The following is a 27,689-nucleotide window of genomic DNA, read 5'->3' on the forward strand; positions in this document are numbered from 1 at the left end:
GGTCACGTGGCCGGCAAGGCCGTTGGGCGGGGGCCTGGCCGGTGCTCCGCAGCTGTCTGTGACACCCGGAGCCCGCGGGCCGCTTCGGCCCCCCAGAGAGCCCGGCATGGTACGCGCGGGTGCCGTGGGGTCGCATCTTCCTGCGTCCGGCTTGGACATCTTTGGGGATCTGAGGAAGATGAACAAGCGCCAGGTAACGGAGTCCCGCGTGGGGGGCGCGTCCGGAAGCCGCGACTGGCTGAGACAGCGGGGAGTCGGAGCTCCCCGGATGGGGTTCCCGCAAGGACAGCGCCCCGCGACTGGGGCCGGTGGCGACCCGAGGCTCCCGCCCTGGGCTCTCGGAGGCCCTGGGTTCTCGGAGGCCCTGGATTCAAATCCGCACAGACCCACGTGTGGGCACTTAATTGCACTGACAAAAGCGCAATTAGGGGAGCGTAGCCCGGAAGGGGAAGAGAGTAGGAACCCCGTCCTTTGGAGGTCGTGTGGTTGAGAAAGCGGGGAGAGATGACTCTACCGCGAGTGACAGCCTTCTGCACGTATTTGAAGGGCCATCCCGTGGAAAAGGGAACAGATTTCTCGGGGGGGTTTCTGAGGCCTGAGGTCCTGAAGGAGGCTGCCCGCGGATGGAAGTGGCAGAAAAGCAGGCAAAAGGGGAGAACTTCCTAGCGATGGGAGCTGTCCAGTAATGCCTCCCGACGCGGTTTCTTCCCATCCCGGGGAGTGTTTTCCCGGCCAGGCTTTGGGACTAAATAAAACTCCTCGTGCGGGAGAGCTCACTGGTGGTGCTCCATCATTGTGGACTGAATCAGTGTTCCAAAAGGGATTCCAGATGTCTTCTCTAACTTCATTCTTGGATTCCGTGGTCTGGCAGCACCTTGAATATCGGAGGCAGCTAGCGTGGGGTCTTTGGGCGACTGGAGTTGATTTCTCACCCCTCTGGGAGAGGGCCTCGGAAGAAGACTTCCTTTATGCCTCTCCTTAGCCCGACCCCCGACCCCGTCCCCCTCTCTCTTTCTTTTTTCCGAGTAGAATTTCAGACTAGTGCAGTAGCGTGGGGGAATTTGGTGACTTGAATCTCATGAACTGTGTTGAGAACCTGGTTGCTTCTAGGTGTGCATGTCAGTTGAGCTCCTGGGAATTTCTGTGATTAAGATGAGTTGTGGCAGAGATTATCACTATCTGGAAAAACCAACAGCTAATGCCCTGAACATTGATGTGGTTTACAAGAAAATCCTCCAGGAAGTAGAGCTTTACTTAAAAAAAATCTAGACTTAATTGGGTAGGTTTTAAAAATGTCTCTAAAATTGGTACCGATTACCGACTGCAGACTATCAATGAACGCCTTCTGGTGAATCTGTCAATCACTAAGCCAGTTTGCCTTTTGAAAGCTCTGTATATTCCCACTCTCAGTGATAAGGCCCGTTAGTAGCTGGTTGCATTGTCTGTATTTTGCTAGTCTTCTAATTAAAATTCAGAAGCTCAAATCTGCTGCCTCCTTGTCCTTTTTTTTTTTTTTTTTTTAAAGCTTTGTCCTTTTGCTTTTTTCTTTTTCCCTCCACAATAGCATCCTGTGACACCTTGTCAGGCATGCTCGCTCCACCAGTCTTGGAAGAGGGACCTCCTTTTTCTGCTGCCCTTGCTTACAGTTAATTAAGGAAAGAGCCACATGCAAAAACAAGGACTCTTTGTTTCTGCAGTGAGAAAGAGAGGAAGAAAAACAGCCACTGGCATTTCTGCTGCTCTGTCAGCCACAATATCTGGTCTGAAACGTTTGTTTAAAACCCGTAGACATTGGCTATTTCATCTTTGCTTGACAAAGACTGTGAGCTTGCTTCTAAACTCTGCTGGGATGATTAAGTGCCAAGCATACAGAGTTGGTAGGCAAAGATGAACAATAAGAAAAGGCACCAGTGAAATGTGGGGTGTATATTTCCAATCAGCTTGTCAGTAGTTCCATCAAAATTACATTTTCTAGATTCCAGGATTTCAGTCCTAGACTTAGATACTAGGTCCCTTAAAGATAGGGTGCTGGAAGGGTGATGTGTGGTTTTGCAGTTAGCTTGATTGTTAGGTTTCTATATAATTGGCTATCTCTTGAGCAAATAAATGTCTTGCTCAGAGAAGTTTTTTTTTTAGGAATTGATTTTATTTCCTCTCAAAGAATTTTTCAAGCATAGAAAATCATACTGGAAAATATATTCTCAGTACGTGGTCTTTATTAGATAAGTGGCAATATTGTATAATTTTCTTTTATCAGGGTGGAGCCCGATGGTTTGAAAACGTGTATAAAGATGGCAGTCTCTATAGAAAACCATGCCTTGGGGCTTTCCTAATCAGAGCTGCAGTTCATAATGCAACAGCAGTTCTTTACTAAATCCTTTAGGTCAAGCAGAGCAGGTGGCGAAGTTTTTGAACGTGAACGCCAGTGAACAACTTCTGCTTCAGGCTGATGTGGCTAGCAAGGCTGATTTTACTTTAAGCAACCGTTTAACATATTATAGCCCAACACTTGAACAATGTCCGTTTAGCACTCCAGTTTCCTTTTTTGCTCTCCTGGGAATTTAATTTAATTTGATAATTTGCTATTGACACTTAAGCCAAGGAGTTAAAAAAATGGTATGTAACTTTAATTTTGAATTACATTTATTATCCTATTTTCATTTATTACATCGAAATATGTTATTTTAATGCACCTTTTGTCCCCACTTTTGTAACCTTCACGATTACCTCAAATTACATACTTGCACACAGTTGTAATTTTAGCAAGAGACAGTTTTGAGCTTTGCTTTTCTTTCCTTCCTATCATATCAGAATGTTTTCATGTTTTGTCACACTCTTCAAAATGATTATTTTAACGGCCTCTATCTTGTCAAATTGCTCTTCCTTTAAATACTTCCCTACCCCCTCCCAGATTTTGAAATTAATCTATGCTCATCATAGGAATTTTAAAGACTAGAGAGTAGTTTAAAGTAGTTTAAATAAGACAGTCCCATCATTCATAATTCCACCATGCTAAGATAGACTCTTAGCATCTTGGGGGATCTCCTTGTGTTTGCTTTATAAACTGTTAAACAGTTTGGGGAGATCCTACTGCAGCCTACATTTTTCACTCAATATGTCTTGAGTGTTTCGTCCTGCCATTAAAGTTCTTTATTCATTGTTTCGAATAGTGCAGTAATTTGCCGTTATTTACTCAGTCATTTCTCTGTTGTTGCTCATTTATTTCCCTTTCCCTTTAAAAATAAGACTGTGATAAGTATCTTTGGGCCGTAATTCCCTATCTGCCTTTAGGTTTAAACTGGTTTAAACTGAATTCCTAGAAGTAGGGTTACTGGGCCAAGAGCAACCTCTTGATACTAATGCTTGACACTAAATTGCTTTCAGAATGGTTATATCAACTTGCATCCCCACCACTGGAATATATGCTTGCCACGCTCTGAGTATTAGCATTAAAACACACACGCACGCACACACACACACACACACAAATAAACAAAAAACCTTTACATTTACTAGGCCGAAAAGGGGCAAGGGGGAGGCAGGATTTGGTTTAAACACTTTGTGTTTATTCGCCACTTATGTTTCTTCTTTGGAATATTAATAGTTTTAAGCTTGTACTTCTTTTTTGTTGTTGCGATTTTAGTGTTTTTCTTACTACTAGTTTATATGTGCCCACCGTGTATTTCTCACTATTTATTCAACAAACTGAATACTTACTTTTTCCCAGGCCTGTGTTGAACATTGGGGACACAGCTGTGAACAAGGCTGAAATGATCCTTGCCTTTGTGGAACTTACAGTTTAGTGTGAAAGATGCATTAAATAATTATATGCATAATTATCAAGGTGATGGATGGTATAAAGAAATACAGGATGCAGTGAGAATATATAGCAGGAGGACACAGGCTGGTCTATAGCAGAGGTTGGCAAACTCCAGCCCACTGCCCGTTTTTATAAATAAAGTTTTATTGGAATTCGGCCATGTTCATTCTTTTACGTATTGTCTGTAGCTGCCTTCCCACTACAATGGTAGAGTTGAGTCATTTCAACAGAGATGATAAGGCCCATAAACCTAAAATATGTATTACCTGGCCCTTTACAGAAAAAGTTTGCTAACTCCTGGTCTAATAGGTCAGGGAGGGCTTCCCTTGGGAACTGATGTTTAAAGTAGGACTTAAAGGTGAGTGAGTGTTAGGTGTGCTAAGGAGAGCCTCCTGGGCCACGACAGTAGCCGGTGAAGGTCCTGGAGTGGAAAGGAGCGTGTGCTTTCTGAATCACTGACAGAGCCCGCCAGTGGAGCTGGAGTGCAGTGAGCTTTACTAGCTGACACTGGAGAGGAGAGGCCATATATCAGACAGGGACTTAGAGATCATATTCACGCATGGAGTGTGGGATGCAATCAAAGAGCCTTATGCAGGGCATAGAGGTGAGCTGATGACCAGAGGTGCATTTGAAAACCAGTGCTGAGTGTAGCGTGGAGCACGCGTCGGAAGATGCACGCGTGGACATCGGGAGCCTGCTTAGGAGGCGCTCGCAGTGTCCGACGGGCTGTGCTGGTGACTTAGATGAGCGTGGTGGCAATGGGAATAGAAGGAACTGAACAAATGCCAGACATATTTAGAAGATAGAGAGGATAGAACGAATGGGTGGGGGGTGACTGCAGACAGCTGGGTGGATGGGAATGCCATGTATTGAGATGAGATCACGAGCACTGAAGCCTTTTTGCAGAAGCTAAGTTCAGTTTTGACCGTGTTGGGTTGGTGCTGCCTTTACAGACATCCGAGTGAGACTGTCAGGGAGGCAGTTGGAAATCTCAGTATTGGGAGCAGTTAGCATGATGGTGCCAGTGCCGGCATTTGAAGGTCCAGTTAGAGGAGGAGGAACTGGCAGGAAGATTAGAAAGAAAGTGGTCGGAGGGTGGACAGTGTGCTATCCTGGAAGCCAGGGGCGGAGAGCTTGTAGAAGTGATCATCTGTGTTGACAGCTGCCAAAAGGTCAGCAAGGTGAGGACTGACAGTTGTCCGTTGGATTTAGTGAGCATGTGACTGGGTGTGTAGGCTGAGGGGTGACTGTAGATGGAGAGGAAGAGGAGAAACCTGGGGTAGAAGCTCCTGAGGTTTGGCTGTGAAGAGAGAGTGTAGAAGCCTTACGGAGGATGTGAGGTGGAAGGAGGACTGAAGGTGGGAGAGACTGAAGCCCAGGGGAGGGAGAAGGTGTAGAACAGTGGTCCAACCTCTGTGCATCAGGACCACCTGCGAGCCGTTTGAGAAACAGGGATGCCAGCACCCCTCCCCTCCCATTGGTTCCATCGGTCTTGGATGGAGACCAGGTGTACCGTGTTCCAAAGGCTCTCCAGGTGATTCTAACGTGCAGCCAAGGTTGCGAACCAATGGTAGAGAACAGCGGTTCTCACACTGTGGTCCCTGGACCAGCAGCTTCAGGGTCACCTGGGAACTTGTTTGAAATGCAAATTCTCAGGCCCCACGTGGGGATGCTAGTGCACACTGAAGTTTGAGAACCGCTGCTGTAAAGGCTGGTCTACACTTTCAAAGTCAGAAGCGTGTAAATCCACCTGCCACATGCCTCCTGGGCCTTCCTGAGTGTCTTCAGCCCCCATTTCTCCAGGCCTTGTGCATTTTTAAGACTATTTAAAACTATATTTAAACTGTGCTTAAAACTGCATTTTAAACTGTATTCGATCCTCAAAAAGAGTCCATAACCCTGCATTCTGTCTCAGTTAAAATTATATTTGGATATTTGAGGAAAACAGTACTGTCCGGAGCCATGTGATCTGAGTCCTAGCTGGAAAGCTAGCAGGTAGTTAAGACAGGACCTAACCTACCTAATCTCACTTGCTCTGAAACACCACTAAAACTGTATATAGTAAAGGGATTTTAAAAAGTCATCAGTTACTCCAAGATAGGAAGCCCAGAAAGGGAAACAAGAGCAATCAAATACTAGAAGCTGGAAAACAGAAGAGTGGCAACTGACAGCTGGAATCAGCAGTGGGGGGACGTGGAGGAATAAGTCTCCACTGCTTACGCTGCAGATGCCGCCAAGACTCAAGGGCTGGCAGTCCCAGGTGTCTCCAGAATGCGCGGGAGGGGTGAGGGGAGGTGGGGCTCAAATGAATGAGCTGGGCAGAAATGCTGAGACGCAGTTAGAGCCCAGGCTGTCCTCTCCGACTCTACTCAGAGGTTTCCCCTCGCGGGTAGAGGTCTGGAAGCTTCTTCTCTGGAGGGGTAGACAGAAGGTCTTGGAGTAAGGCGGCTGCCAGGCCTCATGGGGGCTGCACGCTGCATGCTGAGGGTGGAGAGACGGAGGTGGGTGGTGGAGGCCCCTGGAGGGCCGGAGTCCGGCCGTGTAGGTGAACACATAGGCCAGAAGAGCAGGCTCACGCGCCCAGGGGGAGGGGCTACTTGAGCTAGAGACGTGGTGGGGGATTGAGTAGTTTCAGGGCCAGGTATGCCGCTGAGAGTGGACGGTTCAGGTGGAGGGAGAGGGTCATTGGAGGCGAGGAGGCCCAGGAATTGAGACACCAGAGTGTTGGGTGGGCCATCCACGCTCTTCAGATCACCCAGAGCAAGTGCAGGAGGCCATCCACGCTCTTCAGATCACCCAGAGCAAGTGTGGCACCCGAGGCAGGTGCCACAGTCGGAGCCGTCCTGGGGCACAGTGAGGGCGGGCAGCCCTGTGGGCCCTCTGTGGTCTCCGGTGGAGCGAGGGCGGCTTAAAACTAGATGCGGACTCGGTGGCCTTCCTGCCGTGTTCTTAACCAAATGTTTGATGCTCATCATTTAAAACATTTATGAAAACCCTAAACATCTAGGTGTTTCCAGTTTCTGTTCACTTTTGAATTGTAATTTCCGATGCAGAATAACCTTGTGTAGGACAGAGTGCTGGAAGACTAGGATTCTGCACCCTCATTCGGGACCCTTCTGGCCGTGGGGCTGAGGAGTGTTCTGGGTGAGCTGTGGGCATGTCGGGGCTCTCAGGTTAGACCTCCGCCCTCTGCACTAGAGCGGGAGGCCGAGCCATAGAACCTGAGTGGTGGGTCCCCTCAGGGTTGAAGGTTCTGGGGGATTCTGGAGAGGTAAGAGTCGTACAGAGGCCTTAACAAAGCAGGTCCCACAGATTACTCTGGTTTTTAATTTTTTTCCTTTTCTCTCACGGAAGGAGAGAAGATACATGGGCATTCCATGGTCAGAAGTTGAAATTCTACCTAATTTTGTAGCTTGTGTGAACTAGTTTCATGTCCTAAAATAAAAGCTTTTTTTTTTAAAACAAGCTTTGGGTTAGTGAATATTCTGTCACCGGTTCTTACTTTTGGCCTTTTTCATTCCAGCTCTATTACCAGGTCTTAAACTTTGCCATGATTGTGTCTTCTGCGCTTATGATCTGGAAAGGCCTGATCGTCCTCACTGGCAGCGAGAGTCCCATCGTGGTGGTGCTGAGGTGGGTCCTGCCAGCCGTCCTACTGCTGCCCAAGACCCAGGAGCAGCGTGGACAACCCAAACTCGGTGTTTTAATTGGATAAAGTTTTAGAGTTTTCTTTCTTGATACCTGTTTTGAGAAGGTTTCTTTTTTTTTTGGCTTTGTTGAAAAATCTTTTTCAATAGACAGTTGAGGCCTTTCATCATGTTGATGCTTGTGGTCCAGTGCAATGTGATTCACTTTCATGTTTTAATCCATGTTAAATGACATTTTAATAAGATAGTAATAATGCATTATTTGTGTACACATTGATTTTTAAACATAACTAATTTAAAACTCTTACTTGGTTCTCTTTGTCCCGCATGGGCAGGGAGTCTGTGCCCAGCATGGTGTCTGGTGTTTGCTTAGGTTTCTTCAGCAGCGCTGTGGTAGCTGACTCTTCTCTTCTCAAGACTCTCAAGACTTTTACTCTTAGAAAGCACAGCGTATTCATCTTAGAACAGTTTATACTTTAACTTCCCAGAGCCATGAAGTCATCCAAGGGGAAAAACTTAACAATCAACTTGAAATTAAATAGCGTGTTTGTGAGCCCTTAGGTGCTTGGAGATGCTCTGCTCACGGTGCCTTAGATCGCTGAGTCTCCCTGCAGTGGGAGTGGAGCCCTGTTGTTCCACGGGGAGCAGTGGGCTGGAGCAGTGACGTGGGCCGGGTCACCGCTGGCCAGAGCGGGAGAACCAGCACGCAGGCTTCTTGGCCCCCAAGCCAGTGCCCTTTCCCTCCTCTGGGCCCCGCTGTCACGTGATGGGGCAACAGCTCTGGCCCGGGCTTCACCAGGCCACCCTTCTGTGGCTGGCCAAGGGGCCTGCTTCTAGAGATGCAGCATTTTCATAAACTTAGGAGCCTGAGGATGGCATGGTTCACACACAGAGCTGAGGGGGCCTCTAATTCACTGGTGTTTACACTGTGCTCCAGGGGTGCCCTAGGGTCCAGGTGGATGGGTTAGGAGGGAAAAGGTGACCAAGCTCACGGACTATAGACACCTTAGCCTTGCTTCGGTTGTGACAGCTCCACTTTTATGTACTTTATGTGACTATATTTTACCTGGTAAGATTTCATTTGAAGGAAGGATTTTAAGGCTTTTGAAAAAAAGAAAAAGTTAAGCCCCTCAAATTGAGATGGGCCCAACAAATATGGAAGCTGAGGTCCAACAAGGCCAAGTCGCCCGCATCTCACAGTTACTTTCGGCAGAGCCAGAACTCGGTCCGAGGTGTTCCAGCCCTTCTTCAATCACACAGACACACTGGCGTGCAGAGATTATTGTGAAGTTGCAGTACATGGGGAGTTTTTTTTTTTTTAAAGCATCCTTTACAATTCTAAAGCAATTTGGCTTGTCAGTATAAACTGTTGACATCATGAGGGATGTGTGACCTTGGGGAACACTGACCTTGGGGGAATCCCTGGCCCTTGAGGAAAGCAAGAGTAAGTTGTTATTAGTGAAACATTTCAAAGGACTGCCTTCCTAATGGGGCACGATAATGACTCTTGCTGCCAAACTTCAGCGTACTCATCCTGCCTCTGAGACTTGTTCAGGGAGTTTTTTTTTTAAAACTGCTGTCCTTGTTATCACAGACTGAGATGGTTTTCTAGAAACTTCTTCCCACTGCATGTCTTCAGGAATTTTGTCAAAGGAGTAAAGATGAAGCAGTAGGTGAAGAAATTATCCTAAGCATTTTAGCCATCATTGGCTTTTACTTCGAAGAGTCCACATTTTTCTTAGTTCTTTTTCTACCTAATACAAACTGCAGAGCGACCCGCTAGTGCCCTTTTCATACTCAAATCCAAGAAGAAATCGCTCCCTTTCTCACCATTATCACCTTGAGCCATCAGAAGGAAATTGCTGTGGTTTGTTTTATATCAGAGACCTGCTTGACTGTTGATGAAAGCGGATATTCTAAGTGGTATGTTTGTTGTATTCTTTATGGGTTGAAATATTCACCTGGTGTGAACATAATTCTGATGTGACTTTGTGTTTCTTTCCAGTGGCAGCATGGAGCCTGCCTTTCACAGGGGCGACCTTCTGTTCCTAACAAATTTCCGAGAAGACCCGATTAGAGCTGGTGAAATCGTTGTTTTTAAAGTCGAAGGCCGAGACATTCCAATAGTTCACAGAGTAATCAAAGTTCATGAAAAGTAAAGAGGCTTTACTTCTCTTTGGTTTTGTTTTGTAGACACAACTGTGGACAGTTTGAATGGTTGATTAGAAAGTAGCAGAAACACTGGATTATGTTCCTAGTTTTGCCATTTAGTAATTGGGTGACTTTGAACCTGCTACTTAACTGAGTCTGTAAGATGGGAATAATACTTTACCCACAGTAACCCACAGGGTGATTATGTGAATGAAATGAACTGATGTTTACTAAAGCACTTGAAAAACGAATTGCTGCACAATGTACACTGGAATGTATTCTTGCAGAATATTAGCTATTTGAAGGAGTCTCAAAGAAAATCAAATCTCATGGTAATTGAGGATAATTTTCGTAAGAGAATTATCTTCTGAAATGCAGAAAGCTACCTGTTTCTCAGTGTCACTTTGGACAAACTGGCATTCTCAGCAGTAATATTAGCCCTGGATGAATAAAAATTCCTTTCCCCATCTCTTCCCATGATTTGATCATTGCATATCCTGCATTAATTCTCCCCACCACAGATGGCTTTGCCTTTTCCTTAAATGCCAGTGATGACTTATTAAAACACTTCTTGGGAACCAGAAACAATGACTTCTAGCTCAAACGTATTAAGTTTCCATGAGAGAGTACAGTCACGTGATTAGCGAAAACGTTACATACGTGGTTATTCATTTACCTTTATGCAGCTTAGTATAGCATTTTACCTGCATGAGTTATGGGATTAAAGTTAGGTATATATATTTGTATTTTTTAAATAATGGAGCATTGCTCATTCTCTGTGTGTGTGTGTGTGTGTGTGTGTGTGTTTGTGTTTGTGTGTCTAACTATTTGTACATTTCTGGTATGAGATTCTTATTCCATTCACTGCTTCCAGGTATTCCCCAAAGATGTTTGATACTAAAAATATTCACTTCATTTTACTCTAAACATTAGAATGATGTTTCAGTTTGTGTTAAAACACTGGTATTGCACTAACATTACCTTGTTAGTAGTACTTGTTAACTTACTGATGAAGAAATACGCTCAGTCATGATGCGACAGAACTCTCACCTGATTTTAAAACAATGTCCAAAGATGGGAAATTGTGCATTTCCTGTAGAGCTGCACTAGCCAATGAGTTCGCCACCCGCAATATATGGTTACTGAGCACTTGAAATGTAACTAGTGTGAAATATACACCAGGTTTCAAAGACTTAGTACCAAAAAAGACAGAGACCGTCTCAATAATAATTTTAGATTGATTATATGTTGAAGGAATACTTTTGATATATTGAGTTAAATAAAATATATTATTAAAATAAAAAAAAACAAAGATGAGAAATTGTTCAAAGTTAAGGAAATAATGATGCTTTGCTTTCGTGAATTGTGAGAGATGGCCCGGGTTTTTCTACTCTTATTTTATTTTATAACCATGGCTACAAATCCGCTCGCTCTTTTGGGCGTGGTTTCAAATCTTTGTGGGCTTTTAATATTTTATCAGATTATTTAGTGCATTTTCTCATTTGTCTTATTGAAAAAAGACCCTCTTTATAGCTCTATAAGGCTATAATATTGTGTTTCTAGTATCAAGGCTGTGTAAGCACCAGTTTACAATGTTTAAAATGAATCCCCCCTGTCTCTTTAACACAGTGGTTTTATGCCGTTTGTAATTCCTGTTTGTTTGCAAACTGGATTGTAATCCACTTTGCACAGTGGTGAAGGAAATAAGGCATTAACACATCCCACATTTGGTAAGGAAAAATAAGCTTGAGGAGAGCTAAGAGCACATTTGTGTTTGAATTACCTTGTGCTCAAATCTGTGTAATCTGGGGCCAAGTTCATGTGTCGAGTGAAGAGGAATATAATCTGTGTTAACCAGTTGGTCTGTGGGGATGAAGAATGGATGGAAACAGATGCTGGAGCTAAGCATTGCCTTCCTGGTGCCCTTGTGCTTCGCCATGCTTTTTGGTTATCAGGGTAACTTAAGTGTTTTAGAATTTAAGTCTACAAAATTGTCATTAGATTTGTGCTTTAGTTGAATGGTTGTCTGCCAGCAAGCATCTTAGACCAAGAAAGATCAAGTTATCTTTGACTGCTTTTCTCAGTGCCCAAATCTGCCTGTGAAGTGTTGGCCAAGCTAATACTTTTCTAACGATGCTGTGCTGAAAATAATTTTTGAAAGGACATTGTTTTGCTTTCCAGAGATAATGGAGACATCAAATTTCTGACTAAAGGAGATAATAATGAAGTTGACGATAGAGGCTTGTACAAAGAAGGCCAGAACTGGCTCGAAAAGAAGGATGTGGTGGGGAGAGCCAGAGGGTGAGTGAGGATTAACTTTTAAGTTATACAGAAGATTCAGAAACCAGAAAAATATTTAGAAACAAAGAAACCAAGGTTAATAGAATGATACATTACAAAGATTATACGTCAGGAGAGTTGTAAGCAGTTATTCTTTGTACTGTAAAGACTAAACAAAATTCAGAACTTCCTAAGGACCTGAAATCTAAAGCTGAATGCAAGTATGCTATCTGTATCATGGGTTTAATTCTATTTTTGAAATAAATCCTCACCTAGAGATTATTTATAGATTTTAAATAACAATTATAAGAAATCCTTTCAGAAATAACTACTGTGTAACACTGTGATGAATATTCTAGGTATTCCTTGTACCTATATAGATGTGTGTATGCATATATAATTTTACATAGAAGAGTTTTATTTTTTCACCCAAGAGAAGGTTGCACATAGCTTTCTGTGTCAAATCTACACCTATATCTTTTTTTTTTTTTTTTTTTTTTTTGCGGTACGCGGGCCTCTCACTGTTGTGGCCTCTCCCGTTGTGGAGCACAGGCTCCGGACGCACAGGCTCAGTGGCCATGGCTCACGGGTCCAGCCGCTCCGCGGCATGTGGGATCTTCCCGGACTGGGGCACGAACCCATGTCCCCTGCCTTGGCAGGCGGACTCTCAACCACTGCGCCACCAGGGAAGCCCTACACCTATCTTTTTAAACGACTGCATAATGTTCCTCTGAGAATCATAACTGATTTCACTAGTCCTCTTTTGGTCAACATTTAGATTATCTCCTGGTTTTTACTACTAAGAAAAGTTCTGTGATAAAATTTTTAATACCCACCTTTGCATAATTGTTCCAGCCATGAGTTCTGCTTCTGATTGACACAGCAGAGAGTCTGTCCTGTTATTAAATACCAAAAGAGATTCTCCCCATCTCTTGGTGACCCTTTTTATATTTAACCCTTTCTAGAAATGTCTCCTTTCATTGAAATCCTACCAGCTGTGTAAGGCTGGAGAACACCGGTGACCATTTTCTAAGATGCAGCTTTATTCATCAGCTCGTAGCTTAAGGCCTCTTTCGACCCCTTTCCTCCCTCTGCTCACCTTTTAACCATTTCTCCTCTGTTGCAATAATCCCACCTGGATATCTGCAGGGAGATGACAGAGACCTGCAGCTGGTCAGTCCTGTATTTCTAGACACTCTGGTGAGAGGCTGTGTATAAGTGAGAGGTTGATGCCACTGATTTTCAAGCAGACTGGAGGGTACTAAGGGAGTGTTACCTTGTTTCCTATCAGTGACATGATGGACACTTGGGTCAAACTGATTCCATATTGACATTAATTTTGTCAGCATGATCATTGGCTGGTTTATCCTGGCTTATCCGCTCTGGGATCATAATCATGTTTGGGTATAAATTACGGGATTCACATTTGTGTCCACTGCCCAACCGACTTCTTTGTTACATCTGAAAAGTGCTGTGCAATGAAAATGATGAGGATTCCTTCAGTTACAAACTATTGGGTTGCCAAAAAGTTTGTTCAGGTTTTCCCGTAAGATTTAAACCCGAACGAACTTTTTGGCCAATCCAGTAATTATTCATGTGCTTTCAAAGCTCTCTCGCACAGCAGTTTATATATAGGCTATCTGAATCTTACATCTCTACTAAGAAAAATTAAGAACTCGATTTGCCCTTTCTGTTGTACAAGTGGCTCTACTAATTATTTTCATTCTGTTAGGGTGACATGCAGCAAGTGAAGACAAGTAGCATCTCTAGATCCTAATTTGCCTTCTTAAAAAGTTGTCCTGGCTGTTAGCGCTAATGCTTTTTACTCATAAAACCTTCTGAGACAGGAGTGAATATTGTTTTATGGCCCCAATCAGTGTTGTTCCCAAGGAAGACGTTTTCCTATGCTGATTTATAGTGTTTTCAAGTATTGCTATCATTATATTACAAACACTTTTTACACTTCTGGCTTTTTATCCCACAATTTAGGTTTTTACCATATGTTGGTATGGTCACCATAATAATGAACGACTATCCAAAATTCAAGGTAGGAATTTATGTGTACGTCTTTATTTTTTAAGAAAATACTGGCGCTTTTATACATGCAACTGTAAAGATGCAGTCTGTTAAGAATGTTCTGCTAGCTAATTCTTCTGCAGAGTATTTGTAGTTAATGACAAATTAATATACTCATTTTAATTATGTTTTAAATTATTGAAATTAATTATTGAAAGTAAGTACTTCCACCTTTTATGTTTATATAGTGTGTTCTAAAATGGCACCTATATAGTTTTTGCTTTTTATTATGGAAATCTTTAAACATATGAAAAAAGTTGTACAATAAGCCCAGTAATGCTTATCTCCCAACTTCAACAAAAATAGTATCCATAAGTATATATATATATATTTTTTGCGGTACGCGGGCCTCTCACTGTTGTGGCCTCTCCCGTTGCGGAGCACAGGCTCCGGACGCGCAGGCTCAGCGGCCATGGCTCACAGGTCCAGCCGCTCCATGGCATGTGGGATCCTCCCGGACCGGGGCATGAACCCGTGTCCTCTGCATCGGCAGGCGGACTCTCAACCGCTGCGCCACCAGGGAAGCCCCCATATGTTTTTTTAATCACTTGAAGCACAGTGGGAAACCTACACATGAATGAGTAGCACATTAGCAGTGTTTGTTGGGTGTGTGATCCTTGGCCCATCAATATATTTGGGGGTTTTAACTGTTACGTGTTATTGAACAGCTCATTTCGAGAACAAAGCATGTGGAAGAGGTCATCTTTTGATCCTGTCCTCAGTCCAGTATTGACCAGACTTTATCTGAATACATTTATAGACCAAATTTGTTTGTAGTCCTCACGGTAATTTTCCGCTGTGTTTTCTTTGCAGTACGCTCTTTTGGCTGTAATGGGTGCATATGTGTTACTAAAACGTGAATCCTAAAATGAAGGGCAATTCCTGGGACCAGACAGAAATAAATTCTGTTGAAAAAGAGAAAAGCTAATATATTTGCAATGTTCCACTTTCTGTATAAAAGGAAACAATGTGGAGACGTTTTTGTCTTGTTTGAATAAACGATTCATCAGTGAAGATTGTTTTCTTTTGTGGACTCTGATTTGAGTGTGCTCAGTCTCTCTGCTTCTCGTGGTGATCATTCTAAACCAAGCGTGAGGGTCTGCAGCACTTCAAGAATCAGGCAGGCCGTCTCTGGGCCTGGCCTGCTAGTGGGATAATGTATAGTCCATAAAATAGTCCCTCGTTAAACCTCTTTCAGACCCTCGTGTCCCAGCTGCTGCCTTAGGTGCTAGGGATACTGAGTCCCAGCCTGGATGGAGGTTCCAGTGTAGTAGAAGGAACAGGTGATAAACTGACGTGTGATTTCAGGAGGGACAGTTGCTGTGGGAAAGAAGCAGATAGCGGGTGCTTTTCACATGGGTCAGGGGAGACCTCTGAGGAGGGGACGTAGAGCAGAGTTAAAAGAAACGAGAGGAGGGGGCTTTCCTGGTGGTCCAGTGGTTAAGACTCTGTGCTTCCACTACAGGGGGCAAGGGTGGGGCAAGGGTTTGGCAAGGGTTCAATCCCTGGTTGGGGAACTAAGGGCCAAAGAAAAAAGAAAAAAATAGAAACACTCCCAGGGAACACTGGTGCTGCTGGTGCCCAGACCACACTGCAAAGTGTTAAGGGAATAAAAAGGAGGCCAGTGGTATTTTCAGATACTCTCTTCAGTTTTGCCAAAACGTTCTCTCTTCACCGAACAATACGATGTTGACATCCTTTTCAGTCAGAACTTAGAAATCTACCTCATTCTTTCAGGTTTGTTCATTTCTGATCTAACAGTTTAGAATCCTGCCTGGTCGCTTAACCACCCATGGGCCTTGAGCATAACTTCCCTCAACCTCAACTGGAAGATGAGAACTGCTCTCACCTCCCTGCATGTCCCCAGGAACTAGTAGATGATTCCTTAGCCCAATGCTGCCCACGTACGCAGTTTGCACTCAGTACATGTCACCCGTGGTTACGTGTGTTTTCCTCTTCGGCATAACCTGTGCCTTCACACACCTGTACAGTCACTTTGTGACTGAGCTGTGATTTGGGGACGACCAGCAGGTGTGATCCGTGGCAGGCAGCCTGCCCTTTAATCCTTAATCTCTGCTAAAATAGGCTATTGCAACAATAATGGACCTCATCCTGTTGAAATCAGTGAAGTGAAAGAAAAATTTACAGGATGCTTTCTAAAAACATTATTCTCTGGTGCCCTTTAATAAACTCTTTTTTAAGAAAAGTAGGTTTTTCGTCCCTGAACTAAAGGTGGAATTTCAAAATGTTGGGTCAAAACTTTATTATTTTATCATCTTTCTGGGGTTCTGTAGTTGGTTAATATAAACTTTAAAAAGCTCCGTAATGTGGCTAAGCTTTTCGGTAATCCTTTGAACATGCCTGACATTCTGAAATAAACTTTACAAAGACAGGTAAGAACCCAGACACAGTTCAGCCAGTGCCATTTGGTTGTGGCTTGTTAGAAAGTATGATCTCTTTTGGCCTTTTAGAGACTACTGGTCTTTATCAAATGGAAATGATGGAAGTTAGTACTGGATTGATGTTCTTTTATCTGGAGTCTCAGTTGCAGCCTCGATGTCTGGAACGGGAACCAGGCCTGTATCTGGGCAGACAAAACTAGCACTGCGGTGTGGCCGTGGATTCACTGAGTAGAACCTCTTGCTGGGAGCTTCTGTATGCCTCTGGGACACACATTTCTCATGTGTTTGAGCAACTGCTTTTCCATTTCACGACAGCTTAGAAACCTCAAGGTGAAGGTGTCTGGTGGACACTGGCCAAGCAAGGATACCCACCGAGAAGGGAGAAGACCAAGTATAAAAAATAGTGGAAGGGGCTTCCCTGGTGGCGCAGTGGTTGAGAGTCTGCCTGCCGATGCAGGGGACACGGGTTCGTGCCCCGGTCCGGGAAGATCCCATATGCCGCAGAGCGGCTGGGCCCATGGGCCATGGCCGCTGAGCCTGCACGTCCGGAGCCTGTGCTCCACAACGGGAGAGGCCACAACAGTGAGAGGCCCGTGTACCGCAAAAAAAAACAAAAAACAAAAAACAAAAACAGTGGAAGGATTTCAAGACACCACCTAGTGGAGGGACAGACAGCTCATGTCTCAGCTCACAAAGGACTCAGTGATACACAAGGACACTTACACAGAAGCTAAATGGTGTTTGCTATTCTGTATTTTAAGATCGATTTAGGTTTCTATCAGAAACTGGAAATTTTCTGCTGTGGAATTAAGCTTCAGTTTTTTAAAAAGGTTAGTGGTGGAACCTCTGATTTCCCACCCACAGGTCTCAGTCCTGCCTTTTTCCCTTTGACAATGAATGTGTCAGTCCTATGCAGATGCTAGACACACACACACCCTGAAACGACCAGATAGTGGGCTCTAAACTCCTCTCTAAAATTTTTGCCACTGTCCCAAGCAAGCAAGCCTGGGCAGATGAAACATTCTTGCGAAGTGGAAGAAGTCTGACTTTTAAGTAAGCCAGGTAGAAGAATCTTTAAATAAGCAAGCCTGGCGTCTGCTCTATTGAAAACTGCCCAGGTGACTCATGCAGCCAGGGTTGAAGACCACTGAGAAACGTCCGCACAGATTAGTCAGGAGCAAATGTGATTAGGATGCTTGATTGTTCACATCTTCCATTTCGTCTTCATGAAGTCATTTGCAGATTGCATGGTAGGAAAAAGCCAGACATGCACCGTTTCTACGTGCTACCCTCTCCCCTCCCTTTCCCACACCCAGCTGATGCTAGCCATCTTGATTAACGGTCTCCGGGTTTCTGCTTCAGTACCTCATCTTACTAAGTAGCCTTTGGCCCGGCACACGGGTTGGTCTGTTTAGTCTCAACCTGAAAATCCAGGCGGAGATCCATCCATCCCCACTCTGTGGGTTCAGCAGTTCGCTTAGTTTCCAATGAGAGGCATGGGGACGGGGTTGCAGTGGAAAGAGGCTCTGGAGTCACCGTGGTTTAAGCCTTGCCTCCGCCTACTAGATATGTAGCTTGTAACTGATGAGACTCAGTTTCCTTATGTCCAGAATGAGTGTCCAGGTGGGCGAAGGATTTGTTAGATGCTTGGTGTTCATCAAACAGGGCTTTACGCTTTCTTCCTCAAGATCACTGGAGTTTGACCACTTAGAATTTGTTTATTTTTTAAGCCCCCATGTCCTCGTGAACATTCTTCCCTATCGTTTTTGGCCGTGAATTCTACCTACGTTTTCTCTGGATTTTAAATCTGCTTCCCTGCATTGTTGCAGACGTATCAATGACAGGGACATTTGCCCCCAGAGCCTTTGCTTTTAGCCACATGAAGCTTCAGGAAGACGTAGGTGAGGGGAAGGCCCTTTGCCACGCGATCTTGGTGGCGAAGCCTTCTGTTGTAGAGTTTTCTCTGGGCTTCTTCCCCTTCAGTCCTCACCCAAACACTATCCACTACATGCCTCCTGTCAGGTGTAATCGTCTCCCTGCAGGTGTTTAGCTTTTGCCATATGGCAGGAATTTTGGGGAACAATTTAGAGCAGTTTTAGGTCCACAGCAAAATTGAATAGAAAGTACCAGACGTTCCTCCCTGCCCCACAAATGCACAACCTCCCCTACTATCAAAGCCCCTACTCTCAAAGCCAGCATGGTAGTATATTTGTTACATTTATGAACCTACGTTACACGAAGTTATCACCCAAATTCCATAGTTTACATCAGGGCTCACTGTTCTGGTTTTTTTGAATTTTATTTATTTTTTTATACAGCAGGTTCTTATTAGTTATCCATTATATTAGTGTATAGTTATATTAGTGTATACATGTCAATCCCAATCTCCGAATTCATCCCACCACCACCTCCCGCCCTCCACTTTCCCCCTTTGGTGTCCATACGTTTGTTCTCCACATCTGTGTCTCTACCGGGCTCACTCTTGGAGTTGTACATCTTATGAGTGTTGACAAATGTGTCATGACATGTAGTCACCATTGTGGTGTCATAGAGAACAGTTTTACTGCCCTAAAAACCTTCTGCCTATTCATCCATCCCTCCCCCCACCTCTAGCAACAACTGATCTTGGTCCTGTCTCCATAGTTTTGCCTTTTACAGAATGTAAAACAAGCAACACCGCAAAACAGAAAAGAAAATCCTCTGGACACCCTGTCTACTCCACTCAGCGTTCTTTGGTTCTCTCAGGTGCTCTGGGGCCCCAGGTGGCCTCTCTGGGACCTCATGCCTTGAGGACATAGCTCCTAAATGAATACGCAAACAGTAGTAACTGATAGGGGCTTATTGTCTACCTCTCAGGAGTATTTACATTTTAGTCATGAATTTGTGAAAAAGCTCAAGGCCTTACATGTGGGGTCATTACGGATGCCCGAGCAGCTGAGACAGAAAAATCAGAGGTTTGGAGGAGTGGGAGTTCCCCAAGTCTCTGGAATCACGCTTTTGCTTTGGTTACATGGCAGGGATTATGTCTGAGCTGATGCAGCCCTTGCACAGCTGCTCATAACCACGACCTGCTGAAAACGGATTTATGCAAAACGCCTGCCACCAACCCACCCTGCTGCCACACACACGCCCACGTGTGCAGGTAAGTGGCTTTTGATGGATTAGCTAGTTTAAAGTTTCGGTCTGAAATTGGTTAAATAAAACAAATCAAAATAACGAGTTTGTATCACTCAGGCAAGTGATACGAACTTACAAAATGGGAATCCCAGCGGGACTATGAGAGCTAAAATGTAAAAGGGAGGTTAAGGGCTTTAAGAGGAAACTTGAAAAACAAATAGCCGAAGATAGAAAGATCCAGGAGAATCGGTGTGGGAGTGGAGTGCCACACAGCTGCTATAGTTCTTCCCTGCTCTAAGCTGGGCGCCCCGGGTCCGCAGGAGCCACGCCAGGTCCCCTCCAGGGCCCTGCTTGGTTTTCCCATCAGAAAGGCCTCTCACTTGAACCCAGGCCCTGTGGCCACGACAGATGTGACAGGATGTCTGCCACCAGGACCTAAGCGCTTGGAGCCTCCGCTGCACTTCGGAGCCACATTCTCCTTCCCTCCGTCACTATTTCCAGTTTTTGCCAAGTGGGGAGCTAGGAAGAGGAGGAGGGAGAGGCCAGCAGTGCAAATGAAGCAGCTAGAGTAGGCCCAGGCGTTCGCATTTCTAACTTGAGTTTCTATATTAATTCTTCCGAGTTTGCCTTCCTCAGTGGTTTTCGGTCCTGGCCACCCATTAGAACCACATGGGCACTTTGAAGCATCAGGGTTTCCAGGTCCTGTCCCACACCATTTGAAAGAGAGTCCTTGCAGGTGGGACCCGATGCTGCAGTTCTAAAGCTCCCAGGTGACTCCAGTGGGCAGCCGGGGCCTCGCTGGCTTGAGAGCAGCCTCCTTACCCTGCGTGGGACAGGGTGTCCACGAAGCCGGTCAAGAGTTCCTCTTGCGGAGGAGACTTCTAGGGCAGGAGATCCCCGCATCCCAGCCCTCTCAGCTGCCAGAACGTCTGGAACCTGATTTACCCACCTGGCCTTTACCATGGGGCGAATGCCTTTCCCGGAGAGCAGCCTTCTTCACCCACCTCCCCCTTGGAGCAATCTCACCAAATTCCTCCCTGCCTACAGCAGTCAACATCTGGGAGGGGTACTTGGGGCAGTGAATGGAGAAACTGGGGGCCGGGGTGGGGTGCGGGCACTTTGTTCCCTACCTGTATAGGTGTCTCTAAGTCAGTGCTTCCCAACCTTGGCTCTGCATAGGAATCGCCTGGGCATCTTGTTAGAATGCAGATTCTGATTCAGGAGGCGGAGGGTAGGGTCTGAAACTGCATTTCTAACAAGCTCCTAGGTGGTGCTGATGCTGCCAGTTGGAATAGCAAGGCTCTAGGATGCTACTTCCCTCCACCCCTTTCTTGGAAGTTTTTGGGGTTTGGACCAACTGGGGTAGGTGGCTTCATAAGTTAGGGGACCAGGAATGAGGGGGCCTGGCATCCTTTACTTGGAGGGCATTATGCTAAGTGAAATGTCAGACAGAGAAAGACAAATACTGTATGATATCATTTACATGTGGAATCTAAATACTATTATTTTAAATTAAAAAATAAATCCTTCGGCCATGTCCTGTTTTTAGTGTCAAGTATAATACAAAGTTCCCTTGGTGGTTTTAGTGGGACCTTGGGAATTAATAAAGGGTCAGCACTCAACAGGATTCAATGCTGGGCCCTGCAGTATATGAAAGTGAGACCCCTTTGCGGAATTTAAATATATTTTCACTTGCTGAGGGGTTTATTAAATGACTTGTAGTAAACACCAAAGCTCTTGCTTTCTTGAGAAAAAATGAATATCCTTGTCAAAATGTCTAAATAGGGGCTTCCCTGGTGGCTCAGTGGTTAAGAGCCCACCTGCCAATGCAGGGGACACGGGTTTGAGCCCTGGTCTGGGAAGATCCCACATGCCATGGAGCAACTAAGCCCAAGCGCCACAACTACTGAGCCTGCGCTCTAGAGCCCGCGAGCCACAACTATTGAAGCCTGCGCGCCTAGAGCCTGTGCTCTGCAACAAGAGAAGCCACCGCAATGAGAAGCCCATGCACCGCAGTAAAGAGTAGCCCCTGCTCTGCAACTAGAGAAAGCCGGCGTGCAGCAACGAAGATCCAACACAGCCAAAACAACAACAAAAAAAAGAAAAAAGTCTAAATAGGACATTAATAAATGTACTCCTTTAATTTCCCAGTGTTGAACAAAGGCTAATGTTGTTAGCTCTGACAAGTTTCAGTGGCTAAAATCAAATATAGACATAAAATAAAAAAATAAATACAACAAAATAGCAACTCAGATATCTGTGGAGTATTACAATGAAGACATCAGAGATTCTCTGTCTCACTGACCTTGGATTTGGTCCTTAAGAACGGTTTCCACCATCTTGGAACCAGAGACAGCTACAAATATGAAATCACACTTGTGACTCCTCCTTCCCTTACATATAATTTTTCGCAGCTGCCGTGTGAGTGGAATTAGGGAAGTCGAGTTAACTTTTGCATAGAGAAGATCAGGGTTCCAGCAGAGTGATATTGAAGAAGGGCGTATTTTGTTGGCGGGAAGGGAAGACCCGTAATGAAGTACCCTTTGGGAACTGCTGATGCGATCTGAGAGCCTGGGGAGAATCTGCCAAAATGGGAAGAGGGTTGGACTTTGGTGGCACTGATTGTTCAGGATTTGAAGACTTTCCCCTCATTACCAAGTCGTGCTGGCCTGCTGGGCTCTTGGCCATAAGTAGGCAGTGCTGGTCTGGGGTACAGTTCCCCAGGGACCACAGGGATCGAGAGTGCTATACGGTAGGGAAATGGAAACAGGGTCTCTGCCTAAAAGCAGCGTTTCCCCCGTGTGAAAAACGAAAGGCTGGAAAAAGCTGCCACAACAGGTGACAAGGTTTCTGTTTTCTCATAGCTGATGTCCGGGGAGGAAGGTGGGAAGACATAGACACATCCTTTTAAGAGGACCTGAGCTGAGCTGTGGCCTGATTCTGAAATATCCCTGAGGTCTTTGTAGGACCTGGTTCTGAATTGTTTGCTATGGAGATGTGGGGAGCCAGGAGAGACAGTAGCAGAACTAGGAGAGGCAGAGAGAAACTTCCCACAAAACAAGAGCCTAGAAAACGAAATTGGAAACTTGAACTCTAGGCAGAAAAATAAAGTTTTGTGCAAATTTTATCAGCAAGATCAATTTCATCATTCATTCAATTTGAAATTAAAATAATATAACTAAATAAAAGAATTTTTAAGCTCATTATGTTGAGGATCTTTAAAGGCCCAGGAAGAAAAATCATTCATAGACATTAACAAAATATGACAAAACAATAACCAACCATAAATGAATGAACAGGAGTTTATGAAAAATAAGCAATTGGAAATCAGAAAAATAAAAACTATGTGGTGATTATAATTGAAAAACTCAATGGATAGGTAAAACCTAGACTAGAAACAGGCAGAGTAAATGAAGATAATACTGTACAACAGAATGAAGGCCAGAGAGACAGAGACTGGGAAAGAAACAGAAGCTAGGTGGAGAGGCTCTAACATGCACCAACAGAAATCCAAGAAAGCATGAAAGAGGAAATTCCAGAGCAGCATTATTTGAAGAACGAATAGGTAAGAAGAATAAAAGAAGAGTATTCTAGGACTGAATAAAGCTGTGGACTTCATATTAAAGGTATTCTCTGTGTACTGGGAAAAATAAATAAGATTCAACCCACACATACACACATTTTGGTGAAACTGAAGAACATCAATGATAAACAGAAAATATTTGGCCTTATCAGAGAGAAATGACCTATTACCTATAAAGGAACACTTAGGTCGAAAGCCTGCGTCTCCTGAGCAGCAGTTGATTTTAGCAGTTAATGGGCAACGTGCTGGGGAAATATCTCTTAGCCTGGAATTCTGCTCAGCTTTAGTGTCGTACAAGTGTGGAGACAGATGCCTGACCTTTGTAGACAAAGACTAAGCTCACTACCCGTCGAGCCTCACAGAAGAGCCACTGAGCAAGAAGAAATCCAGACAGAAAAACAAATGGAATCAAGAAACAGCAGCAAACACAGAAATAAACAAGCAATTGGTAGAAATCGGCTAACTCAATTAATTACTGATGACCAGAAGAAGAAAAATAAGCAAACTTTTGTGCATTTTATTCTTTTAAAGATGAAGTTCTGGATAATAATAAGAGGAAATAGGTAAGAGTATATATCAGTTTCCCACTAGAATATCAACACCCAAGAGACAGGATTTTGCTTTGCCTCCTGCTGTACCTCCAAACATTAGCACAGTGCCTGTCACACAGGAGGTGTTCAGTAAGTGTTTGTTGACCGAATGAATGAATGAATGAATGAGGTAGGGTAGAAGCAGACATTCAATGGGCAAGTCTACTCAGGTTTTTGCCTTGTTCTCGAGGGGACAAGAGATACTGATAAAAATAAGGTGAATGCTAAAAGGATAGAGATGCCATCAAGAGTATCAGAAAAAAGAGAAGAAAACAAAGAGAATATAGAAAACTGTATTAGCCCAACAGAAGGTAGAGGAGAAGAAAGAGAAGAAAAGTAAAAGCTGATAAAGAGAAACCAGAAAGTAGAAATAAGTTCAAATGTATTAGCACTAATCACAATAACTATAAATTGAATCAACCTACCTGTTAAAGGACAGAGACCATCAAAATGGATTAAACCAAATGAACAACAAACCAAAGCCAGAAATTTTCTAGAACAGTGAAAGGTTAAGAAGAAAAGTCTGGGAAATGATATTCAAGGCAGATATTAATTGGATGGAGCGTTTACAGTATTAATGACAAATAAAATAGAATTTAATTTTTTAAAAAGTTACTCAGGATAAAGAAAGACATTGCATCATGCTAAAAATCAATCCACAAGGTACAGTAAGCATAATCTTGTATGCACGTAACATAAAACCCTCGCATATATAAAGTAAAAATTAAAAGAATCAGAAATTAACTAAAGCACAGTCAGCATGGAAGATTTTTTTTTTTTTTTTTCCGTACGCGGGCCTCTCACTGTTGTGGCCTCTCCCGTTGTGGAGCACAGGCTCCGGACGCGCAGGCTCAGCGGCCATGGCTCACGGGCCCAGCCGCTCTGCGGCATGTGGGATCCTCCCGGACCGGGGCACAAACCCGTGTCTCCTGCATTGGCAGGCGGACTCTCAACCACTGCGCCACCAGGGAAGCCCAGCATGGAAGATTTTTAACACATCTTTATTAGAAAGTGCCAGATCAAGTAAACAATGATTAGATAGTGTATGGAAGATTTGTTCAACATGATGAAAAAAATTTTGATATAAGAAATACAGATATAGAGGTCTGCTTCCAGTAAAAATAGATAATATGTATCCTTTAAAGAACACATGAAAAATTAAGAAAAGAATCACACATAAGGACCCAGTTTTCAAACAAATTTCAATTTTTAAAAGCAATTAAATGAAAAATCAACTGAAAAATTTAACATACTTGGAAACTAAAGCAGGCACTCTTAAAGAACTCATGGTTTAAAGATAATTCCATGATGGAAGTGGTAGGATAGTTAGAATTGGATCTCAATAATAGAATCATACACTGATGATATAAAAATTAATGAATTTTCAAATTTAAGATTCTTAAAAGACAGCAGAGAAAACCCAAAGAACAGAGAAGAAAATCATAAAATCAAGGGAAAATTAATAAAATAGAAAACGAAGAAATAGTAGTTTTGTTTAAAGGTCTAAGGCAAATATGACACAAGTGAAGATTTGTTAAATCTGTCTGGTATATACATGAAGTATATATTATATTATTCTGTACTTTTCTATGTGATTGAAAGAGTAAAGTAAAATACTGGGCACGAGGGGGCTGGAACGCTTTTGCCTAGATCACAATTTTGCCAACGTCAAGTTTACTCCAGATTCTCAGGGGCAGAGTCTGATTTTGGCCATTGGCTCTTCACTTGACCTGCCTGGGCTTTAGCTTTTTGGCGAAGACATCAGGTTGCTGTTTTTATTACAGAGAATGTGGCAGAAGAATATCCCTAAATTACTGCACCCATCCTCCTGTAAGTAGAGCTGAGGGAGTTTCTTTGCTAAAGCCATATGTACACTGAAGTAGCTGTCATAAGCCTCTACGGGATTGCCTTCACGGGTTTTATCTCTGTGCGTGAAAACATACGAGGGAATTAAAGGAAAATGATGTTAGGATTTTAAGGTGGAAAGGGACCTCCTGTCCGTCCTCTCTCCCATGGCAGGGAGGCCTTTTACAGTGTCAAGGAGCAGTGTGTTCTGTGGAACAACGGAGAAAGCTCAACGCTTATTGAACAGAAGTCCCTGGGACTCTCACCCACTGCTTTTAGCTTCTAAAGCAACACATCAAAAGTTTACTCACTTCCAAATGACAACCCTTCAAGTGTTGGAAAACAACAATCTGGTCCCTCTTCAGACTTCCCTCCTCCTGGCAGCATGTCCTCAGTTCCTTCAGAATGGAAAGAATCGAGCAATTCTTGACTACCTGTTATACATGCCAAGTGGCTTAGATGGAGGGTGTGATCATCTTCAAATTCCCTGTAAGTATCTGCATCGCAGATAGGGAAACTGTGGCTCAGGGAATTGAAATAACTTAGCCTAAGATCCTAAGGTTAATAAAGCAAGTTTGACTAAGCCCCTGGGCTTTCTGCTCCTCCATGCTGTTCGCGAGGTGTGTGGTCTTCGGGGGACCCTGCAGCCCACCCTGCCTTATGCTCCCTGCGTGCTCAAACATGCACCCAGGATGTGCTACTGAGAACTGGACATGACATCATGACTTCCAATAGCCCGTTAGAATATTTTACCTTACTCGATCCTCTCTCCAAACCACCGAATATGTAAGAAAGGCATTAGCTCTCACATATTACAGATCAGAACACTGAGGCTCAGTACAATGGATGCCCCCCCTCCCTCCAGATCAACCAATCTTTAAGTGGAAGAATTGGGATGCAAACCCAAATCTTCACATTCAGCATGTCTTTCCCGTTGCTCAAGATGCCCAGCCATGATCCAGAATCTCACCAGCATTAAGAACTGATCCACTCTAGTTAATCTGGACTTAAGTACCATAATTGTTAATACATGGCCCCAAATGGCCTTAGCTCCTTTGGCAGCCTATAGGACACTACTGCCTTATGCAGATTCTGTTAGGAAGTAGTCCCCCAAATCTCGTTTTACAAAAACTGCTGTGACATCACAGCTTCTCTTTGTGCCACCGAGTTTACATTGATCTTTGTGAAACTGCTTCTTTCCTCCATTCCAGTGGACTCTATTCCCAGCTCCTGCCCAGAAGAGTATTTTAGATTACCCCTGTGCCTTCCAATGCGGTAGATCCAATGTAGTTAGAACTGGGTAACCGGCACCCTTGACACGCCTCTGTTTGCTCTCACGGTGGATCTGCTGATGACACTGGGGAAAGCACACCACTGAGGACTGAGCCTGAGGGTGTGAGTTCCAAAAGCTCAGGGTCCTGAGGAAACACAGTTGCAGAGAAGGGAAATCGGTGTGTATTCAGATGCCACCACTGCACCATGACTGGGATAACTGTGGGTGTGTGCTGGGGGGAGCAGCCCCCCCGGAGATATATTCTCTCTGTACAGTGGGGGCAGGTTGATGGATTTGGGGGGAATGAGACACACGTGGAGACATTCCCCCATATCCTCCTAACATAAAATCTTTCCCCTAGATAATTACAGACTGTGCTCAAGGTCACAGTGAAGGTCATTCAATACCAGTGTTTTTCCCCCGCCTTTGCCTCATCGGGGGAATTCAAGTTGCTTGGAAATATCCCATCGCAGCTGCCTGCCTTTGGAGCTTGCTCTCAACTGAAGGAGACCCCCTTTTCCAGCTCCACCCCACACTCAGCTTGCCTCTCTCTAATTGCTTAGCACTCTTTCCTTTTCCTGTCACCACGCTCTCCCAAACAGATGGTGTTTATAGACAGGAAAGAAGCGGAAGTTATTCAGCTGCAAGACTGGTAATCGATACCCAGAAACCGACCCTCTGAAGATGACAGTCAGAGGAGGGTCCTCATGGACGCAGCCACTAAAACAGCTCAGAGCAGAGACCGATGAGCCTGGCCTGGGCTGTGTCCCAGGGATAGGATGACAGCCTCTTGTTCTTGTAGCCAGTTAAGTGGGATAAACATATGTGTTTCCTGCTGGCTTTTCCCTATTTCTCCCTGGACTTTATGGCTGTGTGTGTGAAAGTTTTATGTTCGTAAAGCCAGA

At 44.2% G+C, this 27,689-nt stretch overlaps 1 protein-coding gene across 5 annotated transcripts; it reads left to right on the plus strand.

Moving 5' to 3' along the window:
* On the plus strand, positions 1 to 26,094 carry SEC11C (SEC11 homolog C, signal peptidase complex subunit). 5 transcript variants are annotated; one of them, XR_012325441.1, is made up of 7 exons: positions 1 to 193; positions 7,344 to 7,453; positions 9,473 to 9,622; positions 11,800 to 11,919; positions 13,888 to 13,945; positions 19,394 to 19,518; positions 25,686 to 26,094. XR_012325441.1 is itself a non-coding variant. In XM_073790780.1 (6 exons), exons 1-6 carry the CDS (start codon positions 107 to 109, stop codon positions 19,409 to 19,411), a joined length of 543 nt encoding a protein of 180 aa, XP_073646881.1. In that variant the 5' UTR covers positions 1 to 106; the 3' UTR covers positions 19,412 to 21,898. The 5 variants fall into 5 exon arrangements, 2 of the variants coding, with proteins under 2 accessions (XP_073646881.1, XP_004314017.1); XR_012325439.1 differs by lacking the exon at positions 25,686 to 26,094 and adding an exon at positions 20,116 to 21,898; XR_012325440.1 differs by lacking the exon at positions 25,686 to 26,094 and adding an exon at positions 20,230 to 21,898.
* Positions 26,095 to 27,689: the final 1,595 nt, after the last annotated feature.

Source organism: Tursiops truncatus, chromosome 13 (genome assembly GCF_011762595.2).
Source record: "Tursiops truncatus isolate mTurTru1 chromosome 13, mTurTru1.mat.Y, whole genome shotgun sequence".
NCBI classification, from domain to species: Eukaryota; Metazoa; Chordata; class Mammalia; order Artiodactyla; family Delphinidae; genus Tursiops; species Tursiops truncatus.